Here is a 26590-nt window from a genome sequence, read left to right on the forward strand (position 1 = left end):
TCAATGCGTATATCATTGATCTCCAGCTTTTAAAGTTTTTCTATAAAGTTATCACTCAAAACTCATGGTGATTTTTTTAAAACTTTTGGGAAGAGGCCAACCGCCACATCATTATGGAATCAATAATTACTGAGAAAATAAAGGATGTAGATAAGAAAGTGGCGAAAGAGGAAAGGACTCAACGTTCAACCACATGTAGAGATTATGAAGTGATGGCCAAGAAGTAATCATGTCCCCTCCTAGTGAGACTTCACACCTCTCAATACCAGACCAATTTCCACTATGCTTCTCAATTCGGGAAGTGGGGAGGCATGTGTTATGGTGAAAATTATATGACTGATCCCTCAGCACTATATGCCAACACTATCATTCTATGTTTGATACCTCATCTCCACATGGTCAAACCATCTAACCGATATGTGGGAGCAATTTAAGCAACATTTTGTCACTACTTCAACTTCATGTAACTGTATCATATAAATAATAATTGAAAAATGAGTACAGGCGATCTATATAATTATCATGCAAACAATGTGATGAATATGCATAATAGTCTAACATTGGTTGATGGCAATTTTGATTAGTGTAACAAATGAATATAATGGTTTGATAGGTGGTTATGGCTAATTTTTATACTTTCGTTGTCATAAAAATTATGTAATATTGCTCCTAAGCACTCATTATAAAAGGAGCTACATAGGTATACCCAAGAGACACACAATAAACTCAATCCAATTCATCCGATTAGATTATTGAATTAAGTATCAAAGAGACATTGTCGAACATTCAACTTAGAAAAGTTTCATCTTGAGACTCACTCAAAGAAGAACCATGTTGAATCCAAGTTAGCTTCCAACTCAAACAATCAAAATTTATTCTAACAATTATATTATAATATTTTATATTATATTATAATATTTTTATAATATTATTAAAAATAATATAATATAATATAAAATATTATAATTGGATTGATTCATTGAAAAAAAAAAAGATAGGTGGCTACGGTATTTTAGATATAGGGAAAAAAAATACTATTAAGGAATTGAGAGATACTTTTCGGAAAAAGCTAAAAAGAAGAGTTTTTCTTACAAATTGACTACATAATATATATATATATATATATATATATATATATATATATATATATATATATATATATATATATATATATATATATATATATATATATATATATATATATATATATTGGAGATGGGAAGTGTACGCAGGGTCATAAATGGGCCTTGAGTCATAATGGGCCTTTAGCTGAACGGACCCATTGGACGCGGCCTCTTATTGGCTCCTCCTCCCCTGTTCCTTCTCCGTCTCCACTCGGAAAGCTCGCACCAGCCTGGTGCATCAGGTTGCTCTTCCTCGCTCGGGGCTGATTCCCCGTTCCTCTCTCCCGAAAGCACGTGATTCGAGGTTACAGGGATTGCGCGTGCCCAAGCCCCCAAGGTGACCGCTTTTCGATTATCCAGCACGCAGAGTTCTCTGTTTGATTTACTGCACGTGGGATTTTATCGTCACTATAGGTTTTTCCGAAGTATATTTGACTAAAATTAGTCATTGTAGTACGCTAGGCTTCGATGCAGAACTTTTTCTTAGCAAGAATTCTTGAGATTTCCTACGCTGTGATGTGTCCTCTCACTGGAAATGCTGTTCATGTAACATCTTCTGGTCACACAAAGCGATTTTGGGTATTGGGGTTTTTTGTTTAGGGTTCAGTGATTGGGTAATATGTTAAGGGTAACTTAATTATTGTTACAACTTCCAAGATCAAGCGGCATTGACTTAATTAGTTTTGTTACTTTAAGAATCTGGATAAGGTTGTCTCCTTCTTGCTTTGCAATCACCATATGCACAAGCTACGAGTCTGGAATTATCTTTAAGTGGTCTCACATAAATGGTGGAAGGCAATTACAACGCAGTAGAGAATCCTATCTCATAGGTTGAAGGAGTCTGATGACACCAAGTTTAAGAATCCTGTATCTAATAGGTTTAAGGAGTCTGATGTACCACTTTTGAGAAGCTTGGATATTATGAGTTGCAGCTGCTGTTGTTGGGTCGACGATCAGCATAGGTATATAATTATCTTTCTCCTTCCTTTGCATTTACAGTATGCACAAGTTACCAGTCTGGAATGATCTTTAAGTGGTTTTACAAAAATGAAGGCAATTACAATGCAGTAGTGCATCCTATGTCTAATAGGTTAAGGAGTCTGATGATAACAATTTTGGAAATCATATATCTATAGGTTTAAGGACTCTGATGTACAAATTTTGAGAATCATCTAGCATAGATATGTTGGGCCATTGTGGTGGCTTCAGAGCAAAGTATTACGGGCTGAGCAGTTTCAAATAGTTGTACTTTTTCTAAAGAGAACATCGCAAAAAAAAAAAAAATCCATAAAGAAATTTAGCTCAATTACGTTCCATCTTAATTAGTTTGACTGAAGACAGAATTAACAGGTATTCTTCCTATAAACTCTGTAATAACAACAATAGGGCTAATGTATCCCTTGGTTCTAGCTAGCATCACAGGTATCTATGCTTTCTTGCAAGTCAGAAGATTATTTTCATCTACTGTGTAGCCACGTGAGATCCATATTTGCAATTGTTTGACATGATGAAGAATTTGGTCTCTGCTGCAAGATTCATGCTTAGGGTCGGTGGGCAAGCAACTGATATCTCATCTAGAGATCAGCTTTGCTTTATCTGTCATTCTGCTGGCAAGCCTGTAGCGATAGAGAAATTTAAGCAGGAACATTTTTGTCATCTCCTTGCAGCCAGCTTGAAGTAGGATCCTACATTCTTCATGTCTTTTATTGTATACCGTATGTTCATTTCTTGTTGATCACTGTTTCATCATCACAAGAGTCCTCTCTTGTTGTCTTTATGTCAGCAACCTGGCTGCTGATCATTTAATTTTCGTTTTCTTTCTTCCAAACTATAAAATATTACAAGTTTGAAGCAACAGCTATCTCTTTGTAACTGTCCCATATCATTTTGACATGACAGTTGCTGATAGGTGACTCATTCTAGGCTATTGGACACAACTTGAGCCATTCCTGTACTTCATTATCTAATGAATGACGACCAGTTCATTTGTATTTCCATGGTCTGTTGATAATCACCGATTGTCATCATCCACTTTGAATATGGAGGTCAAAATCAGTTTGAGCTTTCAATATAGTTACAAATAATCAGCATAATTTTAGTTAAATTGTCATTCTCTTAACACCCACTTACAGCAAGACACATGAAGTACACAATAAGCAGAAATAGCATGTAGATGGCTTCTAATCACATTTACATGTGAAGAAAAAATTGCAATTCTATGTCTCAGTAGCTTCTTGACACTAGTCTTCTACTGTTCTTGAGAAGCCAAATGCTGAATGTCTGCGGCTTCAATCTTTGGCGCTTTGCACATTTCATATAGCAATTGAGATGGTCAGAAATAGAATCAGTGCCTGTTTCTGTGAACCTGGAAGCACAAATTTATGGCATATTAGATAGTGTTTCCTGAAACAAAGACCAATCTTAAATGTGATCAAAGAGATTATGTTGACATTTGTAAATATGTACCTCAAACCCTGCCAATGATCGGCAGTAATTGATATTTGTTAGCACTGTGCTCGTTGATCCACATTCACTGTCTTTGAGGGACATGTTGGACTTATCTAGCTTGATAGACCAAGGATGATACTGATACCCATTGGCCGTCATGCCGAGATGCGAAGATGATCGCTGCATTTTTATGCTTCTAGGAATGTTTCTTCCATCCACTGATGGTCTCCGCCTGCTTGTTTGCCTCTCGATTGTATCAGTTCGTTGACGTGGTGCACTCTGTGACCTTGCCTTTGCTCTTGAAGATTCAGTGTTGGCCATGTAGTTTGGAAAGGGATAATCACAAGAGTGTGATGGATCAGGCACTGAAATAGCTGATAAGTACTGTGGACTGCTCTGTGCTGTCGCGAACGAGAAATCCTCGAAATGTCCGCTGTAAGTCCTAGGGCTCATTTCCGTCAAGACAGATGGAGCAGGTGAGAATTGTTGGTATTGGACTATCTTGGAAGGTGTATGGACATGGCCATAATATCCAGAAAACCTGTGATCTTTTGCTTCAGTTTCTGTGATTGAATAACTGTATCTACTCTTTGTATTGCCTCTCGGTCCACCAAGATCCATCTCCACAATCTTAATGTTCTCTTCAGCATTTCTATCCATATCCTACAGGCATGTTAATGTTTTTCATTAACAATGGTAGATCTAGAAAATTGGTTTTTGAATGAGTTTAGTAATGCATTTGTCACTCTCTTCTCTGTTAGTAGATTCAGGCATTGGATTTGACTTACATGTGATTGTCTAGATCGTGGGTGCTGAGGTGATCTCCTGTGGATGGACTGCCTCTGTGGGACAACATGCGACTCTTCAGCCATGCGGATCCTCTGGGCTCGAGCTCGCTCTTGAGCTGTCACCAGAGCCTGGATGCGGAGAAGGGTAGCAGCAGCCTGCTTCCTTACTAGGTGACCTCTCACCAGAGCTTGCAGCTTTACCAGGCCTCTCAATGCACATAGAGCTTTTCTAGCCTGCAGTAAGATTTGATTCTGTTACATTAGTATTATCTTTTACTACCGTCATAATTCCCATAAATTTTAGCCTAGATCTTACATATAATGCAGAATTATATGCATCTTGTTTACTTGAACTCGACTGATCTTGGTTTTATGGAGAAGATTTTTTTTTTAAACTACAAAGATGTTGCTGGTTTAATGCTTATGATGTATCTCTGCTGTTATTGATGGATTCACGAGATTGGTCCTACTTCTTAAGCTAATTGCAGATTAAGGAAGCTATGGCATGCATCAGTTTGTATCCCCTTTATTTCTCATTCTAGATTGTCACTTTTTGGTTTCTGTTTATGAGATAATTTATAGTTCAATGACACAGTTGTTCTTCTTTTGAACAGAGAAACCCAACAGGAACTTGAAAAGATTAGAGAAGTACCAAATATGCACGGAAAGCAGACTGAATTTTGACAGCTGCATCTTCCTCGACAGCGCTGGTTTTTTGTTTGGTGGAAGCAGTTGTTAGCCGAATTACAGCTGCTGCTGCCTGCGCAGCAGCTACAGCAGCATCGGCAGCGGCAGCCGTGGCCACTACGACAGCCATTGCATGCCTTTTCTGTTCAATCTCGGCCTCCGATAGCCCCTGAACCGGCGCGCTTATGCTCAACTCTGGGGAACCCAAGCTCTTCCCTGGACATGCTGATCTCCGAAAACTCCATCTCTTTTTCTCCTTAGGAGCAGGCACCGAGATTGGAACTGACCGAGTCTTGGTTGGCAATGGAGATGAAGATTCTGCTTTCTCCTTATTTGCATCCTTCTTCCCCGTCAAGAAGTTCCTGAGCCATCTGCCTGCCTTCCCCATTTTCTCATGTACAACCACTAGGAGCAGGGGTCAAGAGTCATTCGCTTGGGAAAGCTAGATGAGACAAGGTATGAATATTGATGGCATCTAGAGCTTTTACATCTGTTTCTAATTTCTTCTAGCTGAACAACTCATCCTTCTTCCTTTCTGATCTCCGATAGCTAACAAGGTATGCATATTGTACCTCCAATCCCATTTTCCTTTTCCTTTGCCAATCTCACACCATCTCTTCTGGTCGTGGACTCAACTGCGGTCTTGTTTATTTATGAAGCAGGATTTCCATTGCAAGCCACTTGCTGCCAGCCTCTACAAGAGTGATCCCATGATTCTCTACAAGAATAACTAGCACTCCACTTCCAAGATGCCTTCTCTGCTGGTGAAGTAATGATGGGATTCAGCAAGGTTATTCTGGTAAGTGTACAGTGTGAGGATTAAGGAAGGGGCCAGAGAGCCATGTGAAGGAAATAGCCATGAACATGCTGTGGATCAGTGTGGACAGCAAGTTCTGGTTGTCAGCAACTTACGTAAAGTTCATCCCATCATTGGCTTACAGTGACCGAGGCCGCCTCAACTTTTTCACCCTGTACCTGCAGTTGGGGCTGATGATCCCAAACCAGTGCCGGTACTACTCGAAGGAGAAAGGTCTGGATCTGTCATGTTTATATCGATTCTATGGTTTCAATCTCTCGAATTAGAGTTACCTTCTCCGTGACTCAAATCTTTGTCTCTCATGTTATTTATCGCGAGACTCGATCTAGCTGCTCACTCCAAAATCACTTGGACAGTTCAATCTGGCATTATTTGGAGCAGATCTTCATAAGATTGCATTATCCGCTAATGACAGGGGGAGCTCTGCCACATTAATCCAAAAGGAAGGAAGAGAATGTGTGTCAAAAGTATTCCATCTCAATACCTGCGAGGAAAGATGCATCGAGCAGCACAAAAATTAACTAATGAGCCATTTAAGTAAGGAATTAGTTGGCAGTCACATGCGACTGCATATCCTACTACTGCGTTGACTGTTTGTCGGGAAGAGGCTCAGCATCACTCAGCTTCTGCTCTTGTTTAATAGTTTCCTCCTTTCTATTGCCAACAACATTCATTTGTCATAGTACATTTGAATGTGATGTTAACTATGCAAGCCGATAGAGTGTAAGAGCCTTTTTCTTCTGCATCAATGAGATGTCACAACTGTTTGATTCCTGCTAGCATATGGCGTGGGTATGGAATAGATTCCTGACTTTAAAATTTGGATGTGGCACAGATGTGGAATCGAGAATAATAGGAATGTGTTCATCAAAAAGTAATAAAAAAAAAGGAAGAGTAGCTTTAGACACTAATGATTTTCACAAGATGAATCGGAAAGTGATTACTTTTCCCTCAGTGTACTTTTATCTTTGTTTATGAACAGCCTTTTCTCTCCCTCTCTCTCTCTCCGTCTCTCTCTCTCTCTGTGAGAAGGTGTTAAAACCAGACCCACATGCTAAAAGCTCATGCATGTGCATCGCAATAAAGCTGGCAGGAGCATCACTCGTTTCCATAGTGGACGACTGATAAGTCTCGCTAAGTCTTGTCAATTGTACAGAGATGGGAGATGGTGGCGAAGAGATCTGGTACAAACTGGATAGTACAGGAAAAGAGAGATGTTGCAGAGTTGAAGCATTGTCCGAATCCCACAACAGGAGAACACTTTTAAGTCTCTCATGCTATGCAATGTAATCTGGACTCCGTGTAGTTGATGTCTCATTATATGTGAGAACAACTTTGATAGGCAACGCACTGCAAGCAAATAGAGCAGAGAGCTTACTGTATCTTTCTATTGCACAATGAGAGAATATACTAGAGCGAAGAAAGTGATTCAACAAAAAAGATTGAGGATGCATCTTAAATTCACGTGGCTGTCATGTGGGAGATGGTCGACAATGGTAGATCTGAAAACGATCTTTTGGGCTGATGCATGTTATGAGAAAAAGAGACAACAAAAAGTACACATGTACTGCAAAAACATTCATATGCAAGTAAATGACAACCAATGTCTCGATCATTATGATAAGGAGACAACATCACACAACTCCTCATTGTTGTTACCGCAAAGAGAGTAATGGCAAAGAAAAGGAGGATCTCATGTTGATACTTCATATATGGGCCAGGCTTTGGCCTTCATCCCTCTTCTCTCTGGCCATGGCTCATCATACCATGCATATTATACACGATTATGTTGGTAGTGGCGCTCAAGATTCTCCAAATTGATCTTAGCCACAGTCGAACGGGTTCGAGTCGACCCTTTACACCTCTCTCGGGCAGCTCGTAGCTTTCGGGTTCCAATTTGACCACGTATTGATCCAATCTTTTTGATGACGCTTCACACGCGTAGAATTCATTCTGTTTGATGCGTCTTTGGGTTGTGTTTTGACCCAGCGAGCTTCAGTCGCCTTCGCTGTAACCCCACTTCGATTGGTATTGTTGTACAATTAATGGGAGTAATAAAAATAGATTAATAAATTAAATCACCAGCTACGTTATCAAAGAACACATGACTTTAAAGATCTATGTTTATGATTTGCTATAGTTGGGAGGAACTCCCCAAAAAAAATATTTTTTTTGAGATTTTCATCACAAGTGTCCTCATTTTAATTTTTTTTTCTTTTTTTTTTAACCTGATGCCTGAAATATCCCTAATCACCTTGTCCCTTTTTTCCTTTATTTTTTTCTCTATGGATCGATCGTATTTTTATACTACATTATAGTGTTTTCAATAATACCAAAAAAATATTTTAACATAGTAAAAACACTATATTATAATATTTTTTACTGGGTTATAGTGTTTTTATGATATTATTAAAGATATTATAAAGTAATAAAAAATATTATAAGCGTAGTATTTTTATAAAATTTATATAAAAATATTATAATGGAATCGATTTGGACCATTCCATGTGAAAAATAAAGAGAGAAAAAAATATATTAACTGACTGGCTTTAGGTAAAAAAGATGTTGTTAAGAAATTCTACAAGTGAGGGCTACTCCCTTTGGAAAAAACCTAAAAAATATTTTTTTTGGGAAATTTATTCATATAATTTTATTTTTTTCTACGGGCCTTTTAAATCATGGTCAGCGAACTCTCGTTCGCGCCATCGGAGATACTAAACGAACACGTGAAGAGACCCACGCCTCCGCCACTAACACGTCGTTGTCGATCGTCCGCCACGTGGGCTGCGAGCTAGGGAATTGCAAGATCTGCGGATGCGGATGGGATCCGGCCTCGACGAGGCCCGCACGTCCTTTCCTCGTCCCCGAGGAGCCGTGCTTCATTCGTACGTGGCATCGGGTACACGGCGGTTTTGGTCTCGCTCTCGACTCTCAAGACAACGTGAGAGAGAGAGACAGAGAGACAGAGAGAGAAGGCTCTTTGGGTCTCTGACAGAGGGAGACGATCGATAGACCGAGAGAGAGGGAGAAGACTCGTTTCGGTGGTCGTCTCCTCAATCCGGGCTTCAAATGCGATCATTCCTCTGAAACAAATTGCTCCCTACCGAAACCTTATCCGCCGTTGAAAGGTTTCCGTTGTCGAGCCGAGGCCGATTGGTTCCTCGCGGGCAGAGAGCGAGATCGGGGCCCCCTTCCTTGCATTCTGTTCATTGTTCTTCTCCCCCGCCACCGTATCCGGGAACAAGGAGGTTTCCTGAAGAAGCTGGGATCGGATCCAGCGTTTGATCGGGAGGTGCGCCTCGGATGAGGACCATCTATGTTCCAGTCATCGCGGAAAACGATGAAATGGTCCTCGTTGCCTAAGGACCTTGGGGAGAAGGTCGGGCTCTCCGGTTCCCAGCCGCAGCCTGCCTCCTACCTGTTCCCTTCGCTCTCCCTCGCTGCCGAACATGGTGGAGCTGCTGGCGCACCCGAGTCGGCCACGGCGTTGGGATACGGATCGCCCGTTTCATCCCCTGCGAGGTATGCGATTAAATGATGCAATCCGGAAAACAAAAAAAGATTGGGATTTCCTGATAAAAGTATGTTGGCATTGTTGTTGAAGATGGTTCTTCTATACTGGTATTTGTAACCTGAAACATGGAATTGCTGGCTGTGCTATTATGATATGCATATTATGCTGCAAAATAATTTTCGACAAATATTGAGGGAAACAACTGATTTGTGCAGTGGGGCCACCTAATCTTTCTGCCGAGGATGCCTTCGTCACATTAATTTTTCTGTATTTAGTGTCATATGCAAAGTCAACTTACTGGTCTATGATAATGTTAGTGAACAAATGTGCCGTGGTTGGTGAGTCAGCACGGCCTGGTCCACGGGTCGATGTCGAGAGCCTTCTGTCGGCTGAGCTGGATGCCGAGGTCGACCGAGCCCTCGCAACGGGGTATTGATCAGCGTTCCTTGGTGTGCTGATCCGGGCACCGTGAATGCCGAGCTACGTCTCTCCTTCTCCGGGGTGGTTGGCAGCTCGTCTTCGTGAGGTGACCGCGCCCTCGGGAAGGAGTGCTGGTTGGTGTTGGTCGGGATCCGGACCGATTGGCTGCTCTCCTTCGTGCACTGGATGGCAATTCCCGAGTGGTTGGCAGCTCGTCTTCGTGAGGTGGCCGCGTTTTCCTGCAAAAATGACTCTCGTTGGGATCACCCGACGAGGCCCCTCTGATGAGCAAGTCAGTGGAGTGATCCATTGATTTTTTTCTTCCTCCTTCCGGCCAGATGCTGGCTAGAGGTCTTTATATTATTGTACGTGGGTCGGTCGTATGCAGGTTGACGTGCCGAGCAGTGCCTTAGTACGGATTCTGACTTGGCGTGTCTTGGGGGCAGTGTCGTCTCGGGGCTCCCGAGGCCGAGTAGTTCCTTAGTACGGATTCTAACTTGGCGTGTCTTGGGGGCGGCGTCGTCTCGGGTTCCCGAGGCCAAGCAGTGCCTTAGTACGGATTCTGTCCTGACGTGTCTTGAGAGCCAAAATATATCGTATCACTACTCCCCCTCCCCTCCAAGGCGTGCCGCGGGGTCCTTAAGGGGCCGGGCGGCATGCCTGAGTCGGAGTGAGGCTGATCACTCACAAGGGGAAGCTGGATTAACTCGTCACGAGGTGATTTAGAGGGGTGGCACCCCGTGCTACGGGCAGGATTGACTTTGCCGATCGAGACATAGGGGCCCGATATGTCGAAACCGACGTGGCGAAAACGACGTGGCATAGGTCGGATGATTGGTTTGGAACGGCTCGGAGTTACGGATGCTGAGTTTGCAAGTTGGCGAGCGAGCCGGGGCGGCTCGGTTAGAGACTTGATGGGCTGCGAGTCGGGGGTCGACGTGGAGCGACTTGGATTTAACGGACTAGGTCGGTGATTCGGGCGTTGGATCGACCGAGATGTGACTCGAGCATAAGATTGGCTGTGAGGTGTGGCTCGGACGTTGGATTTGGTCGAGATGCGACTAGGGTGTTGGATTTGGCCGAGATGTGACTCGAGCGTTGGATTTTGGTGCCGGCGGGTCGTAAATTGAGAGCGATTTAGCGCGACTTGGACAAGAGCTGGTTCTGGGGGTCGAGTGGATAGATTCGGCTCTGAATCAGACCTGGAGACCGTATAAGTTCGGTTCCGAATCGAGTTTGGGGATCGAGTTTGTGAGCTCGGCTCCGAATTGGATGTTGACGGGTCGCCAATCGGGGGCGATCTGGAGCGACCCGGGCAGGAATCGAGCTGGGGTGCTGACGGGTCGCCAGTCGGGAGCGATCTGGAGCAACCCTTGCAGGGAGTGCTAACGGGTCCCCTTAGAGCGGTCGGAAATGCCCGACACATCAATGCATCGGAGCTGCCATATGTCACGACCCGAGTTTGATGAGCCAACTGGCCAATAACTTCATTTTGGTCCTTCAATCATGGACCAAAATGCTTAAGTGGGAGTTAAATCGAACCCTAGCATAGTGCATGTAAGGTTTAACTCAGTGGTGGCTCCACGCTGTGATGAGTTCTCGACTCCATCTACGGGTAGCCCTTTCCTACTCGAGCCCTCTTACCCTGCCCAAATGCTAGGTCGGCTCTGATACCAAATGTCACGACTTGAGTCTGATGAGCCAACTGGTCAATAACTCCCTTTTGGTCCTTCAACCACGGACCAAAATGCTTAAGCGGGAGTTAATATAGTACACTTATCAGACCCTTATAAGCCAATCATACTCATTGCCCACTTCCGATGTGGAACTAATGGGATGTTACACCATAGAGGGCCATCTGAGCCCCGAATGCGAAGACGTGCTCCGTGGGATCGGAGCCGCCTTCGTATGTCTCCAATGTCGGCAGCCTGAAGTTGAGAGGTACCAGCTTGTCCTGTACTTCTTGAGTGAAAGGGGACCCGCCCAAGCTGCATTCGCTGGACTCGCCCCGCGATTTTTGAAACTCACGCTAGAACGCGTCCAGACGTTGGTTGACCCGGGACAATTGGGCCCTAAGCGAGTCGTCCGCCGATACAGTGTCAAGCTCGAAGTGGGGTAGTGTGACTCGGTAGGGTGCGGGTATGCTCTGCTTGGGCGGACCTCTCGGGTCCGTCGTTTGGTCTCGGGCGTCTCCCGTCCCAACGTGCTCCTTGCTCGGCCTTTGCCGGGTCGGGTCAATCGAGAGAGCTGCTAGCTGCACGATTTGGGGAATGAGTAGGACGAGCGTCTGCATCATCCCTGCCATCGCTTGTACTTGCTTGGTCAGGCTGAGGAACGCCTCGGGTGACACGACCGAGGGTCCCGTGATAAGTCCGGGAGGTGGTAACCCCGGGTCGTTGAACGGGCGCCCGTAGCGATCTGACGTCGAGGCCGGGATCCCCCTATCTCGAAGGACGGGGAGGGGCTGATCTCCGGGCCCGACAAAAGGATGACCCGTCGGTGGTTCTCCCTTGGGGAGAGCTCCCGCGGGATGCTCCTGCGACATGGCCCTCCTTCTAGCGCCAAAATGTTAGTGAACAAATGTGCCGTGGCTAGTGAGTCAGCATGGCCTGGTCCACGGGTCAATGTCGGGATTCTTCTATCGGCTGAGCTGGATGCCGAGGTTGATCGGGCCCTCGCGACGGGGTGTTGATCAGCATTCCTTGGTGTGCCGATCCGGGCACCGTGTATGCCGAGCTGCATCTCTCCTTCTCCGGGGTGGTTGATAGCTCGTCTTCGTGAGGTGGCCGTGCCCTCGGGAAGGAGTGCTGGTTGGCGTTGGTCGGGATCCGGACCGATTGGCTGCTCTCCTTTGTGCACTGGATGGCGATTCCCGAGTGGTTGGCAGCTCGTCTTCGTAAGGTGGCCGCGTTTTCCTGCAAAAATGGCCCTCGTCGGGTGATCCCGACGAGGCCTCTCCGACGAGCAAGTCAGTGGAGTGATCCATTGATTTTTTTCCTCCCTCCTTCCGGCTAGATGCTGGCTAGAGGTCTTTATATTACTGTACGTGGGTCGGTCGTACGCAGGTTGGCGTGGTGGACGTGCCGAGCAGTGCCTTCGTACGGATTCTGACTTGGCGTGTCTTGGGGGCTGTCATGGCCTTAGCTGGAATTGCCTAAGGCGTGAGGCACCCTTGCGGCCAAAGACGCGAACTTAGCTTACGTTGCCTAAGTCGCGAGTCACCCTTGCGGCAAAGACGCGAACTTAGGTTGCGTTTCGTAAGTCACACTTTGCCCTTGCGATATTGCTCCATAAGGATCAGCCCACTTGTAACCTCTCGCAGGTCCCGAAGGACCTGTAAAAAGAGAAAGTTGATTAGTTCGAAAGAACGAGCGACGGACAAGTCCCGACGTCTCGCGAAAAGGGGAAGCTTTACAAACAATTCAGCGAGCACCTTGCGTGCACAAGAGAAAAGAGGGAGAGGGGGAAAACAAGGGCTTTAGAAGGTTGAACGAACAGCTGCAAGCCCACAAACAGCTGCTCACCTGGTCCTGGGCGCGACAACAAGTTCCCGTCAAGGCAACGTGCGAACTTGCCAAAGAGTGTTCAACGCCCGGTATATATCCGAAGCCCCATCCAACCCTGTGCCACCCGGGGGGTTCAAAGGGGTTGAGATGGCTGACGTTTTGGTGAGCGGAGGCAGATTCCAGAAATCAACCCGCGGCACGCGAAAACGAAGCTGTTTTGGGCTGTTTTGGGGCTGTTTTGCTTGGTTCGGTGAGCGGTCGCTTTGTAACGCTGCAGCTTGTTCGAACTTACATTTTTACAAGCAAAATGACCCGAAACCAAGAGAAAACATGCTGTCAAGCAGCTGTACATATAGGTGTGAGCGACGAACGATTCGTTGAACAGAGTTGTTGCGAGTGCGTGACGACCGTTCTTGACATTCTCCCCCACTTAAACTTTCGACGCCCTCGTCGACGCTTGTTGGTAGTTGTTGATGATTTCTTCTTCATGTCACAGGGTGTCTTCAGGCTCCCAACTGGCTTCAGTTCGGGGAAGCTTTTGCCACTTCACCAAGTACTCTGTCTGCTCAGCTCCGTTGGGTAGCTTTATCTTGCGGTCCGCCAGAATGGTTTCAACTCGCTTCTCGTAGGAGGCTGTGATGGGAGGTAGCCGAGTTGGAACACTTCGGGAAGCATCTTGCGGATCCGAGTGGTAGGCTTTTAGGTTGCTGGCGTGAAGAACGTTGTGAATTTTGAACCACGCCAGCAGTTGCAACTTGTAAGAGACGTTGCCTACCCTGCTGATAATTGGGAAGGGCCCTTCATACTTGCGCACCAATCCTTTATGGACTTTGTTCCTAAAGAATTGGAGTGATGCAGGTTGGAGCTTTACCAACACCAAATCGCCAACTTTGAACTCTTGCGGTCGCCTTCCTAAGTCTGCCCACTTCTTCATCCTTTTTGCTACCTTCTCCAAGTAAGCCCGTGCAATATCTGCATTTCGATGCCACTCCTTTGCGAAATGGTAAGCTGACGGACTACTCCCAATATATCTAATAGCCATGGTATGTGGAGTCGACGGTTGTTGTCCAGTTATGATCTCGAAGGGGCTCTTGTTGGATGTAGAGCTCCGCTGCAAGTTGTAGGAGAATTGGGCAATGTCCAACAGTTTCACCCAATCTTGATGGTTGGCACTCACGTAGTGCCGAAGATATTGCTCCAGGAGCGAGTTTATCCTTTCAGTCTGGCCATCCGTCCGAGGGTGGAGGCTTGTAGAGAAGTATAACTTTGACCCCAACAATTTGAATAGCTCGGTCCAGAATCGTCCCAGGAACCAAGTGTCTCGATCACTAATGATATTGTGCGGGACTCCCCAATACTTCACCACATCCTTCATCATTAGCTTGGCCGCCTCCTCTGCTGAACAGTGTAGGGGAGCAGCAATGAAAGTTGCATACTTTGAAAACCGATCGACCACCACAAGTATCGATCCGAGTCTCCCTACAAGTGGCAAGCTTGATATGAAGTCCAAGGAAATGCTCTCCCACGGCTTTTCTAGTACGGGCAACGGCTCCAAAAGTCCCACCGGCTTCCGCTGCTCCACCTTGTCTTGTTGGCAAGTAAGGCATGTTTGAATATATTCCTCTACATCAGTCCCCATCTTCGGCCAGTAGAAGGCCCTCTCCACGAGAGCCAACGTTCTGTGAATGCCTGGGTGTCCAGCCCAAAGGGAATCGTGACACTCATTTAAGAGTTCACGCCTCAAATTGTCCACTCGGGGAACATAAACCCTATTCCCTTTTGTGTAAACGAGTCCCTCCTGGACCCAAAATCGTCGTGTCTTGCCTTCTTTGATGAGCTGCATTAGGATAACTGCCTGGGGGTTACTATATAGTCCATCCCTGATTCGGGAAAGGAAGTTGGAGTGCAACTGACTTGCTTGGCCTCTGCCCTCCAGTTGTACGGCATTCATGCATTCCACTTTCCGACTTAGCGCATCGGCCACGACATTCGCCTTCCCGGGCTTGTACTCCATTGCCATATCAAATTCAGCCAGGAAGTCCTGCCATCGCGCCTGCTTTGGGGAGAGCTTCTTCTGAGTTTGGAAATAGCTCAGGGCGATGTTGTCCGTCCTCAGCACAAATCGCGACCCGAGGAGGTAGTGTCGCCAAACTCGTAGACAATGGATCACTGTTGTCATCTCCTTCTCATGCATTGGATACCGCCGCTCGGTCTCGTTGTGTTTGCGGCTCTCGTAGGCCACCGGATGACCCTCTTGCATGAGTACTCCCCCAATAGCGAAGTCCGAAGCATCTGTATGGACTTCAAAGGGCTCTCCATAGTCCAGCAATTTGAGCACCGGTTCTTCCAGAACAGCAGCCTTCAGATCTTGGAATGCTATTTCACATATGTCAGACCACTTCCAAGGCTGCTCCTTCTTCAGCAACTCCGTCAGTGGAGTTGCCCGCTTCGACTATCCCGCTATGAAGCGTCGATGGTAACTGACGAAACCAAGGAAGGATCTCAACTCTAGCACCTTCTTAGGAGTTCGCCATTCCGCAACTGCTTGCACCTTCGACTTATCCATCCGAATGGAGCCATCACCGATTCGATGCCCTAAGAATAAGATCTCAGTTTGGGCAAAGTAGCATTTCTCCCTTTTCACGAACAAGGTGTTCTCCCTGAGAACCTTGAAAATTGTCCGAAGGTGTTTGATTGTAGACGACGATATCGTCCAAGTAGACGACCACGAACTTATCCAAATACTACTTGAATAGTTGGTTCATGAGAGTGCAGAACGTGGCCGGAGCATTGGTTAAGCCGAAGGGCATCACCAAGAACTCAAACGCTCCATACCTGGTCACACAAGTAGTCTTCGCTTCGTCGCCTTCAGCAATGCGTACCTGCCATTACCCCTACCGAAGGTCGAGCTTCGAGAAATACTTAGCTTTGCCCTACTGGTCGAACAAGTCCGTGATGAGCGGGATGGGATACTTGTTCTTCACTGCCACTTTGTTAAGGGCTCGGTAGTCGACGCATAATCGGAGGCACCCATCTTGTTTCTTCTGGAAGAGAACTGGAGCTCCGAAAGGTGCTTTAGAGCTGCGGATGAGACCACCACTTAGCAGTTCACCTAACTGCTTTCCGAGTTCTGCCAACTCTGGCGGGGCCATGCGGTAGGGTGGTCTCGCTGGAGGCTTCACTCCTGGCTCCAGCTCAATTTTATGATCCACGCCCCTGCGTGGCGGAAGAGTCTTCGGCAACTCGGGTGGCATAACGTCAGCGAATCTCCTTGTCGAGTGGCTCTAACTTCATAGCTGCCACGAATGTTAGTTCGCCTTTTCGTACCCCCTTCTTCAATTGCAATGCCGATATGTGTTGGGGCTCCTTGGTTCCTCTTCGAGAGACGGGAACCACGCTGGGGTCGTCACCTCCCATTATACATAGGGAGTCCAAGAACGACATTGGCACCAACTTCGTCGCGTGCATAAATTCCATTCCAAGAATCACTTGGAAGTCATCCAATGGCACGACCATCATGTTGGTGTTCCCGCTCCATGTCCCGATTTTGATGGGAACTCCCTTCGCTAACCCGGAGATTCGCCTAGCCTCCGAGTTCATCACCTTCATTCGGCTTGGGCTCTTCTCCAAGATCAACCCAAGTCGCTGTGCTTCTCGATCGGCTATAAAGTTGTGGGTAGCGCCCGTGTCCATCATTGCACGGGTCGTTTGGCCATTTAGCTTGATGTCCACATACATCAGCTCACTACTTCCTGCTTTTTGTAACTTTGTCTTCGTGTTCTCCCTCACTTGACCCCGCATAGCGTTCAACAAACGCATTGCTCCCATTCGGGGTCCTTGCGACTCCTCGTCGTCGCTGCTGGATTCAGAACTGCTCGAACTAAGAGCAATAGCTTTGCCCTTGTCCGATCGGGGAGGGGGGGGGTGGATGGAAGCCGTCAAAGCATTGAGTGCCTGTTTTTGTGGGCACTCCCTCACCATGTGCGGTCCTTCGCACAAGAAACATCCTCCAGGTTTTGAGGCCTTGCCTTTCGAGTTCGGCCATTTGTGGGAACTTTTCTTCTTTTGCTCGCCCTTGAGTTCCTTCCCTCGAGAATGTTTTAGAGGGCGATTGCCTGAAGATTGTTTCCTTCTTCTTGGGTTTTCAGAGGAAACAAAGTCGGTGAGCCTTTCTGCAGCAGCAATTGCCCCGACCACATCGGTAACATTCCTTTGATTTAGCTCCTGTTGAGCCCATGGCTTCAAACCATCAAGGAAGCTGAACAACTTGTCCTTCTCGGACATGTCTTGTATGTCCAGCATTAGTGCAGAAAATTGTTTCACATAGTCTCGGATGATGGTACTCTGGTGGAGTTGTCTCAACTTCCTTCTTGCGACGAACTCTGTGTTCTCCAGTAGGAACTGAGTTCTCAACTCCCACTTCAAGTCCTCCCATGTGTCGACTCGACACTCCTACCAACGGGTTCGCCACCAAAGTTTCACATCTCCGTTCAGATACATTGTTGCTATAGAAACTTTGGTATCTTCAGAATCGGGTCTCGTAGCTCGAAAGTATTGTTCCATGTCGAACAGAAAGTTCTCGAGCTCTTTGGCATCTCTGGCCCCTCCATATCTATGAGGCTCGGGTGCCCTCAAATTTTGTGGCGGTGCAACGCGGGTGTTGCTTCCTCCCGCATTTAGTGTTCTTGTGAGCATGGCCACCTTTGAAGTGAGTTCCGCCACAACATCCTGTAAGTGTTGCATGGAGTCTTTGGTGTCATCAGATAGTCAGTTGACTAGGGCCTCGACCTTGTCGATCCTGGACTCTGCTTCCTCTTGCGAGCTCTCTACCCGAACAAGCCTTTGTTGGCCATGGTAGAGTTCCTCCATGCTCGCTTCAAGAACATCCAGGCGGGTTTCCGCCGTTGTGAGTCTCTCCTTGTGACTCTTTTTCCCAGTTAGCGCTCCAGATTGCGCTTCCTCCGCTCGCGGAGAGTAGCCAACTTCTCGCTCATCATGTTCGCTGCCACGCTCCTCTTGAGCGGCTCCAACAACATGAGAGCGAGCGTGCACATGCAGCCCACCTGCGGCTGCTTGGGGCAACGGTCTGGCTTGCCCCGTCTTGCTTGATTCGCCATGATGCTTTGCCATGGCGAATTTGCGAAGTTCATTCGCTGCTCGCTCGAAGTGCTTGCCCGCTCTGATACCACAATGTCACGGCCTTAGCTGGAGTTGCTTAAGGCGTGAGGCACCCTTGCGGCCAAAGACGCGAACTTAGCTTGCGTTGCCTAAGTCGCGAGTCACCCTTGCGGCAAAGACGCGAATTTAGCTTGCGTTGCCTAAGTCGTGCTTCGCCCTTGTGATATTGCTCCGCAAGGATCAGCCCACTTGTAACCTCTCGTAGGTCCCGAAGGACCCGTAAAAAGAGAAAGTTGATTAGTTCGAAAGAACGAGCGACGGACAAGTCCCGACGTCTCGCGAAAAGGGGAAGCTTTACAAGCAATTCAGCGAGCATCTTGCGTGCACAAGAGAAAAGAGGGAGAGGGGGAAAACAAGGGCGTTAGAAGGTTGAACGAACAACTGCAAGCCCACAAACAACCGCTCACCTGGTCCCGAGCGCGATAACAAGTTCCCGTCAAGGCAACGTGCGAACTTGCGAAAGAGTGTTCAACGCCCGGTATATATCCGAAGCCCCATCCAGCCCTGTGCCACCCGGGGGGTTCAAAGGGGCTGAGATGGCTGACGTTTTGGAGCGAAGGCAGATTCCAGAAATCAGCCAGCGGCACGCGAAAACGGAGCTGTTTTGGGGCTGTTTTGCTTGGTTCGGTGAGCGGTCGCTTTATAACGCTGCAGCTTGTTCGAACTTACATTTTTACAAGCAAAATGATCCAAAACCAAGAGAAAATATGTTGTCAAGCAGCTGTACATGTAGGTGTGAGCGACGAACGGTTCGTTGAATGGAGTTGTTGCGAGTGCGCGACGACCGTTCGTGATAGGGCGGCGCCGTCTCGGGGCTCCCGAGGCCGAGCAGTGCCTTAGTACGGATTCTGACTTGGCGTGTCTTAGGGGCGGAGTCGTCTCGGGGTTCCCGAGGCCGAGCAGTGCCTTAGTACGGATTCTAACCTGACGTGTCTTGGGGGCCAAAATATGTCGTATCAACTACCAAATGCAGTAATTTGACCATTCAGATTCAATAGTTTCTTGCGAGACTTAACTGAATTGAGAAGGATATCTAGGCAAATATATAAGAAACATACATGACTGGCTTAGGTTTCTATATTAAAAGGAAATGTTATTGTTTTAGGAAGATAAATAGGAATTGTTGCACTGATTTTTCACTAAAGAGAGGAAATGTTGACACAAAGACACTTTTTGTTTTTGTGTGTGTGCATGTGTGTGTGATTCTGCAAATGAGACCTTAAATAGTTAAAAAAAGCTGATCACAAAGGGATGAAGGGTCATCAGCCATCAACACTCTTGTAGATGCATATAGTTAGCCGTTTCTTTATAGTGGTAATAAATGTCAACAAGGTCAGGAGTAACATGAATAATGGTAAGCGACAAAAGGATGGACAAATCATGTACCTTATGTTTCCTTAAAACTTATATCTTTTGGTATTACAAAATCAGGTATATGTCATCCCAGATTTTGGAAATGTTGCTGTCCTCCACTCTTGTTAGTTTCACCCTAAACAAAAGATTGGAGTTGATACTGCCAATATACAGTCATGAATAGTAAGTACTTGATCCATCTTTTTTGTTTTTTTTCATTCAACCATGCAGTCTCATCCACCTTCTCTAATTGTTTGGATCTTCTTTTTGACACAAATTATCTACTTCTTCATCTCTTTCTTTATTTGGTTTGAGTTGATTGTCATGATCCGTGTTCCTTAGATTCTTGAGGTCCTTTTTGCAATGAAGCAAATGTAGGAATAGTTGCTCTGATGCCAACTAATGGCAAACGAGTGACAATAAGGGCTGCAGAAAGAGAGATGCCTTTTACATAGAATATTTTAAAGGTTACAAAGGGAGAAAGAAAAGAGCAAACAGAGCAGGGAAGAGAAAAATATGTGTAATACACTAATAATAACTATCTTCTTTGAGTATTCATATTGTTGCACAAATTACAAAAGTAAATGTTTCCTAGTGATCATAGGATGGTTGACTTCTAGTTTGATCTTTTATTACCTTGTTTTACACTATCCAACTTTGCAAACTCTAATTAGATAAAAGCTGCACATATCTTAAAACGTAAGAATTTCTAACAAGACATATACTTTTACAGTTCTTCCTTGACTCTTATACAAGGCTTTCTCAATTTAATAATTTATACTAAGTTTGAAATAAATAACAGTGACAACTGTGGTCAATTTTTTACCATTAATGCAAGAGTGTTATCTGGGATATTACATATGCAGTAGTTTTCAATGAAAGCTACCCAGTGAATCCATGATCACTAAAATCTTTTACCACCAAAATATTTGGTTTTCTCTTCTTTAAGTACCACATCTAGAATTGATGCTAAATGTTACTGTGGCCAGAACTTTATGCATGATAATGAATTGTATGTGCCCTATGCAGGAAGGTCTGAGAAAATGCTGCCTTATGTTCTTTATTTAAATGGAGGTTCCTTCGTGGCTAAATTTTGCATTTAGTTTAGATTCAAAAAAGTAGGAAACAGGTTAATGTTTGAGTAGATATTATCTTGATTCACAAAACAATTTTCATAGATTGATGGGGTTTGCTGGGGTTAGGAATCTAAAACCTGTCTTTTCAAATCATCATACTTTTATTCAAGTAGAATCATCATACTTTTATTCAAGGATTGCCTTCTCGTAAACTAGACCTGTTTCGGTAATTTGTTAAATTGGTACATAACCGATGTTTCGGCGAGTAAGAAAAAGGAGGGTGACAAGGAAGGAGTAGTGGAGGAACAGAGGAGGAAGAAGGAGGAAGGAAGAAGGAAGAAGAGGAAGCAGTGGAGGAAGAAGAAGAAGAAAGAAGAGGAGGAGAAGCAGCAGCGACAGCGTACCTAGGAAGCAGTGGCAGCATTGAAGCAGCAGCAGCAACAACAGCGGTGAAGGGCAGCGGCAATGATGAAATGACAGCAGCAGCAGTGAAGTGGCAGGAGCAGCAGCATCAAACATGAGAAGAGAGCTCATGTTCGTGAGCCCTAAATTGTTTTTCTTTTTTAACACTGAGTTGGACAAGGCCCCACAACTTTTTTGATTTTTTTATTATTTTAACCGGACCGTTTGAAACGGGGGTGGCCCATGTATCGGCCTACACCCAGACCAGTACATACAGCCTGTACCATACCATTTCAGGCAGTACAGCAGTCCTTGCTTTTATTAACAGTCACTGCCAACTTGCATGTTTGCTGTGTTAGGTTAACAAATCAAATTTCTTTTGCTAAATTGGTTTTGAAACAATGTCCTTTTTTGTACTTGGTTCTGAAATTTTGCATTGTGTTTATCTTTTTGTTTTACCAAGAACAAATGACAAACTTCTTGCAGATGATTGACCTTTGGTGTTCTATTTGCATGCAATTGGGTCCTGGTTGCTATTAGAAGTAATGAAAACTACTTTCTGTAGTTTGTTTATTCTTGTTTGTTCTTGATATTTCATGAATGCAGAGGGAAACATAAACTGGAGTTGGACTTTAAGAAGTTCTGGGTAGAATTTCGTTCTTCCAGCTCCGAAAAGGTTAAGGCTTCTCTTGCTTCCTACATTATCATTTCCTTGAAGTCTTGCTATTCAAGCATAGATGCTTATGCTGAAAATCTGCCCATGAAGGAGAAAGAAACAGCATTAAATATGGCTGTAGATATCTTCTGTAGACTGGTAAAGCAGCAACCAAATGTCTCTCATTTAATTACCAAGTATGGCTGCCAGTCACCTTATTCAGATTAAACAAACTAAAAATTCATCTATCTGTTCTTTTTGCAAGTAATCACAATGCCTATTAATTTACATTTATAGTCTTCTTGAAACATACTTCGACTAAAATCCTGCCTGAAGTTACAGTTTTTTTCAATTAGCAATCTCTATTATTATGGCTGCTTGGTGGTTTTGGCATCATGTCAAAGCTATACTTTCTGCAGGAAAATAAATCTTTTACTTTTAAGTTACCTACTTTATTTTTGCAGGGATTTTACTTCTATACTTTACACTAGTAGACAGAAGTAGAGAGCCTTGAAAGTTCTTAATAAATAAGCTATTGAAGGAAATGTCAGCTATCACCAATAACTTAGCTTGACGGTGGCTTGCTTTTTATAAAAGATTTAAATTGAAAACTGCCTAGCTTGGTCATGTTTGGTGTACTTTTTCTTGGATTTGGAGCTTAAGTTTGGTATGTTGTTTTCAGTCATAAACCCAAATGAGCAGTACTGAGTTTTTACTTATGCATGCATGTTTGAGCATGGTAAATTTTGAACTATAATTGTCGGCAGCTTTAAGCGACTAATGTGCTGCTGTTAGCTGCAACTTGCTCAGTCATTCCTGATCCCATCTATCCTAGTATATCTCTTGATCATTGTTGTCAAATTTCAATCCTTTGCATGGAGATGTTTATGACCAGCTGTGCTTTGCTTTTCAAAGAACAGGCTGTTTGTTTTGGTCGTACAAGTCATTAAAAATATGACAAGGGCATCGTTGTTTAAATTTTATGTCATGCTATATTTCTGTTTGCAATGCCCTGCCTTTTCACTTTTTGTTGAATTGCTGACCTAAGGTAATGGAGTGGTTATGATATCTCTTGATCAGCCATTTCACTAGCTATTTATTTCATCGTTCATGTTTTCTAAATTTGCAAAATATTCTATTTCTTATTCTAGTTACAATCGATTCATTTGATTTTAATATTTTTTCTGATAGTTATATATTATATTTTATAATATTTAAATTGAATTTTAAGGATGTCAGTAACAAATATTATGCAATTTAAGACTCACCTTGAATTCTTTTATATTTCATTCTATATAAAGTTGTGACTAGAAGTTGTTACAAAAATTCTATGAATTCAAGTAAAACTTTCTAAATATATTCTTGGAAGTGTGGTGGTTATACTTTTGCTCACTGTTGATTACTAAACATCCTACTTCACATCTTCGTGGCACAAAAGCAGTTGTGACTTGTCAGTAAACATCTTGAATTTATTTTAGTCAAATTAATCTCTCTTATAATTCTTATTACAGGTTAGTAGAAGTACACAAGCTTTCTTTTGTTGTTGGAAGAGCCTTTGTGACAGATGTGGAGAAGTTGAGAATCTATAGCAAGGGAAATTCTCTGAATGTGACAGACAAAATAAAATTATTTATTGAAGTTAAGGTCTGTCACTCTGACTTATGACTTGTCATTCTTCAAGACCCAAAAATTTTTTTATTAAAAAAAGCTGCTTGCACTTAATATGTAATTATTTATTGAGCAGGATGGGATCGGCCATGGTTCTAATTTGTTGCATGCAGTAGAAGTTCTTGTAACAGGGGTATGTTCTTGTTCTTGTTGTAATTATAGTAATAAAAGCATTCAAGGATTGTCAAGGGGTCCTAAGTGTATTCGAAATTTATGTGATGAATAGCCAAAATTTGATGCTAACATATTCTGCTTACAGTATTTATAATAGACCTGAACTTTAGAGTAGAGAATTACATGATATTTTATTTAATATTCCTTTTTGTAACTTGGATAAATGCTGCTACTTTTTGAGGAGAATTTGCTATGGAAAGTTGCTGCCTGATTTGAACAAATAACAATATCTCCAATTCACCAAAGGAAGGTGAAAAACACACATGATGAAGTACTGATTGAGCTGAGTGGCATGTGTCAGCAAGGGTTAAATCATTCTGTTCTAGAGGTAATTCCATATACCATGAAAAACAATGTCCGGATAACTGACTTATAGCTGGGTAATTTCTGACATGTTGTCTGGCATAGGGGGTGCAGCAACTGGTACATCATGGAATTGCACTGTTAGGAAGGTATTATCATGGTATCACCCCTTGTGCAAGAAACAAATGTCCTTAATATGGTATTCCAAAACATAGTTATGCAAATGCAGTTTATCAAGAGCTAGATTGCTAATGGCAGAAATAAAATTAAACATTCACCAACATGCACATCTTTGACAGTATATCTACTTGATGATTGAGTTAACACTTGAATTGTGATTTTCGTTTATTCACAGGTAATTGATAAGCAACCCCTATTGGATTCTGGCATTCTGTGCTGTCTTATTCATATTCTTAGTGTGCTTTTGAATGCTGATAAGTCCAAAGGAGAACAAATGGACACCTTAGAAGAATCAAATGAAAGTGAAAACAGGATGGATGATAAAGCTCTTCAAGTGCGGCAGCTTGAGGTAAACTAAAGCTTGTGGATTGAGGAACACTGCATTTGACTGTTGTAATTATTAGGCCTCCTGAGTTATAATTTTCATGCTGTGAAGTCCAAATCCTGTGTAGGAACTAGAAATCTAGCTTTATGTGTTATTTTTGAAATAAGATGTTTTGGTGCTGATTTTTTTCCACATTTTGAAATTATTCATGCTTCTTAATGAATCCCTGGCTAGGCAGTTCTGAATTGTTTCACTATATTACAGAAAACTGGAATTTTTAGGTTATCATAAAATGAAAGACAATATTGTTTGCTTTAGGATATCAGTTATTTAGATTTCTATCAAATTCTATTGTCTTTTGAGAGCCGATAGCTGCCATTACATGAAATTATGAAGATAGATATTGTTTTTTTAGGTTATCATTTATTTAGATCTATGCTCAAGTTCCATCATTTGAGAGTTAACAATTGCCATCTATTAGTAATCATTGGTTGAAGTTGTGACCATAGAAGATGCCATTGAGATCTGTTGCCTTGTGTTTCTTAGCTGGCCAGCTTAAAATCAAGTTTTTCTTTCTTGTCATTTCTTCAGTGCTATAAAACACAGGGTTTTTAGGGTTCGATAACTGAAACAATATGCCTGTATATCTGGACATCACTTCATTCTTTAGATTTTCACCTTGAACCTTTGTTTTATTCTCAGAGAAGATTGATTGAGAATTGGAGTTTGTCAACTTTCTTGTCTTTGCACTTGGCAGCTTAACCAAAGCTGATTCTTGATTTCTATTGTTTTCTTGATATGTATTTTTTTTGTTGTTTTTTGTTTATAAGACCAAATATCTGTTCAAGATGCAACTTTGTTTGAGGTACCACTACAAAGATATTCTTTGAGAAGTATAACATATAACTTGGATGCATGCAGACATGAATCCATGCTTGTGTACCTTCTAGAGATAAGAGGAAAACTATAGTGATAATGGTGCAATTTCAGTTTGTCATTTTTTTTGTTGTATAATTCTGTGAGGTCTGAGCACATGTAACTAATTTTGGAGAAGTAGGCACTTGAGCTAGTTCTAACCTAACTGAAGTATTTCAGCTCATTAATGCCATAAAAGTTATGCCAATTTAAGCTCGGAAATTCTGCATTCATGCACTCTTTGTAGTTATTTATTTATCTAGGAGCACTGTGAATGGACAATTGTGCATGAATGCTCATAAGTATATTCCAAGTTAAGAGATTATAACAGGCATGCTGAAGTAATTTTACTTATTTAGACATCTGGGAGCACAGTGAATGGTCAAAGTATGCTGGTAGAGATGGAGAAAGTTACAGTTAGCTACTAGTATAGGTTCTCGTTCTTGCATAGTTTTCACGCTTCCAGTTGTGATTAATTGATGATCTAATGAGCGCTTATTATCATTGGTCTCCAATCAGATAGAGGGAAGTATAGTGCATATTATGAAGGCATTAGCAACCCATCCTTCAGCAGCAGCAAGTTTGATTGAAGATGATTCACTTCAGGTTCTCTTTCATATGGTTGCAAATGGTTCTTTGGCTGTATTTGTCCAATTTAAAGATGGCCTTGTTCCTTTCCATACCATTCAACTTCAACGACATGCCATGCAGGTTTTATTCTTTATACGTGCGTAATAAATGTTTGTAGAAATTTATTTATGATCTGCGTATGCATATTTATTTGAATGATTTTGTTGCTCTTTGTGGTGCAGATACTTGGCCTACTTCTTGTCATTGACAATGGTGTTAGGATCGGAGCGGCACTAAGAGGGGGGGGTGAATTAGTGCAGCGGATTAAAACTTCGATTTTAACAAGATCTTTCGTACGAAAAGAACGGAACTTGAAAAGTTTAACTTGAAAGCGTATTCTTAAAGTTGCGCAGCAAGGGTAATAAGGAACTAAAGCAGTAAGAAGATTTGCAGTAATGTAAATGACAATAATAAAATGCAAACCAGA

General features: G+C 43.6%; 2 protein-coding genes and 1 long non-coding RNA gene across 5 annotated transcripts; 2 read left to right on the forward strand and 1 right to left on the reverse strand.

Annotated features, from left to right (window-relative positions):
* The first annotated feature begins 1335 nt into the window (after window positions 1–1335).
* On the forward strand, window positions 1336–6775 carry LOC135624707 (uncharacterized). The gene is made up of 4 exons (XR_010491776.1): window positions 1336–1461; window positions 4375–4599; window positions 4975–5503; window positions 5710–6775. It is a non-coding gene; the product is annotated as an uncharacterized LOC135624707 (long non-coding RNA).
* On the reverse strand, window positions 3196–5435 carry LOC135624702 (protein IQ-DOMAIN 19-like). The gene is made up of 4 exons (XM_065128590.1): window positions 5013–5435; window positions 4361–4594; window positions 3591–4235; window positions 3196–3489 (listed from the first exon to the last, which is right to left on the reverse strand). Exons 1-4 carry the CDS (start codon window positions 5433–5435, stop codon window positions 3469–3471), a joined length of 1323 nt encoding a protein of 440 aa, XP_064984662.1. The 3' UTR covers window positions 3196–3468.
* A 2011-nt stretch (window positions 6776–8786) lies between the features above and the next one.
* On the forward strand, window positions 8787–26238 carry LOC135624739 (protein SPIRRIG-like). 3 transcript variants are annotated; one of them, XM_065128668.1, is made up of 7 exons: window positions 8787–9386; window positions 21920–21989; window positions 23480–23612; window positions 23713–24138; window positions 24219–24262; window positions 24469–24642; window positions 26053–26238. In XM_065128668.1, exons 1-3 carry the CDS (start codon window positions 9181–9183, stop codon window positions 23555–23557), a joined length of 354 nt encoding a protein of 117 aa, XP_064984740.1. In that variant the 5' UTR covers window positions 8787–9180; the 3' UTR covers window positions 23558–23612; window positions 23713–24138; window positions 24219–24262; window positions 24469–24642; window positions 26053–26238. The 3 variants fall into 3 exon arrangements, with proteins under 3 accessions (XP_064984740.1, XP_064984727.1, XP_064984734.1); XM_065128655.1 differs by lacking the exon at window positions 21920–21989; XM_065128662.1 differs by lacking the exon at window positions 21920–21989 and having other exon boundaries at window positions 24228–24262.
* The last annotated feature ends 352 nt before the right edge of the window (window positions 26239–26590 follow it).

This window comes from Musa acuminata, chromosome BXJ1-3, assembly GCF_036884655.1.
Source record: "Musa acuminata AAA Group cultivar baxijiao chromosome BXJ1-3, Cavendish_Baxijiao_AAA, whole genome shotgun sequence".
Lineage (NCBI taxonomy): Eukaryota > Viridiplantae > Streptophyta > Magnoliopsida > Zingiberales > Musaceae > Musa > Musa acuminata.

Excerpts from the sequence above, each read along its gene's own strand:
- LOC135624739 (XM_065128655.1), top strand. The coding sequence starts at position 9,181 with ATGTTCCAGTCATCGCGGAAAACGATGAAATGGTCCTCGTTGCCTAAG. Across the intron at positions 9,387-23,479 it reads CCCGTTTCATCCCCTGCGAG|GTTAGTAGAAGTACACAAGC; the intron begins GTATGCGATTAA and ends TTCTTATTACAG. Across the intron at positions 23,613-23,712 it reads AATTATTTATTGAAGTTAAG|GATGGGATCGGCCATGGTTC; the intron begins GTCTGTCACTCT and ends TTTATTGAGCAG.
- LOC135624702 (XM_065128590.1), bottom strand. The coding sequence starts at position 5,435 with ATGGGGAAGGCAGGCAGATGGCTCAGGAACTTCTTGACGGGGAAGAAG. Across the intron at positions 4,595-5,012 it reads CTGCTTTCCGTGCATATTTG|GCTAGAAAAGCTCTATGTGC; the intron begins GTACTTCTCTAA and ends ATCTTACTGCAG. Across the intron at positions 4,236-4,360 it reads CACGATCTAGACAATCACAT|GATATGGATAGAAATGCTGA; the intron begins GTAAGTCAAATC and ends ACATGCCTGTAG.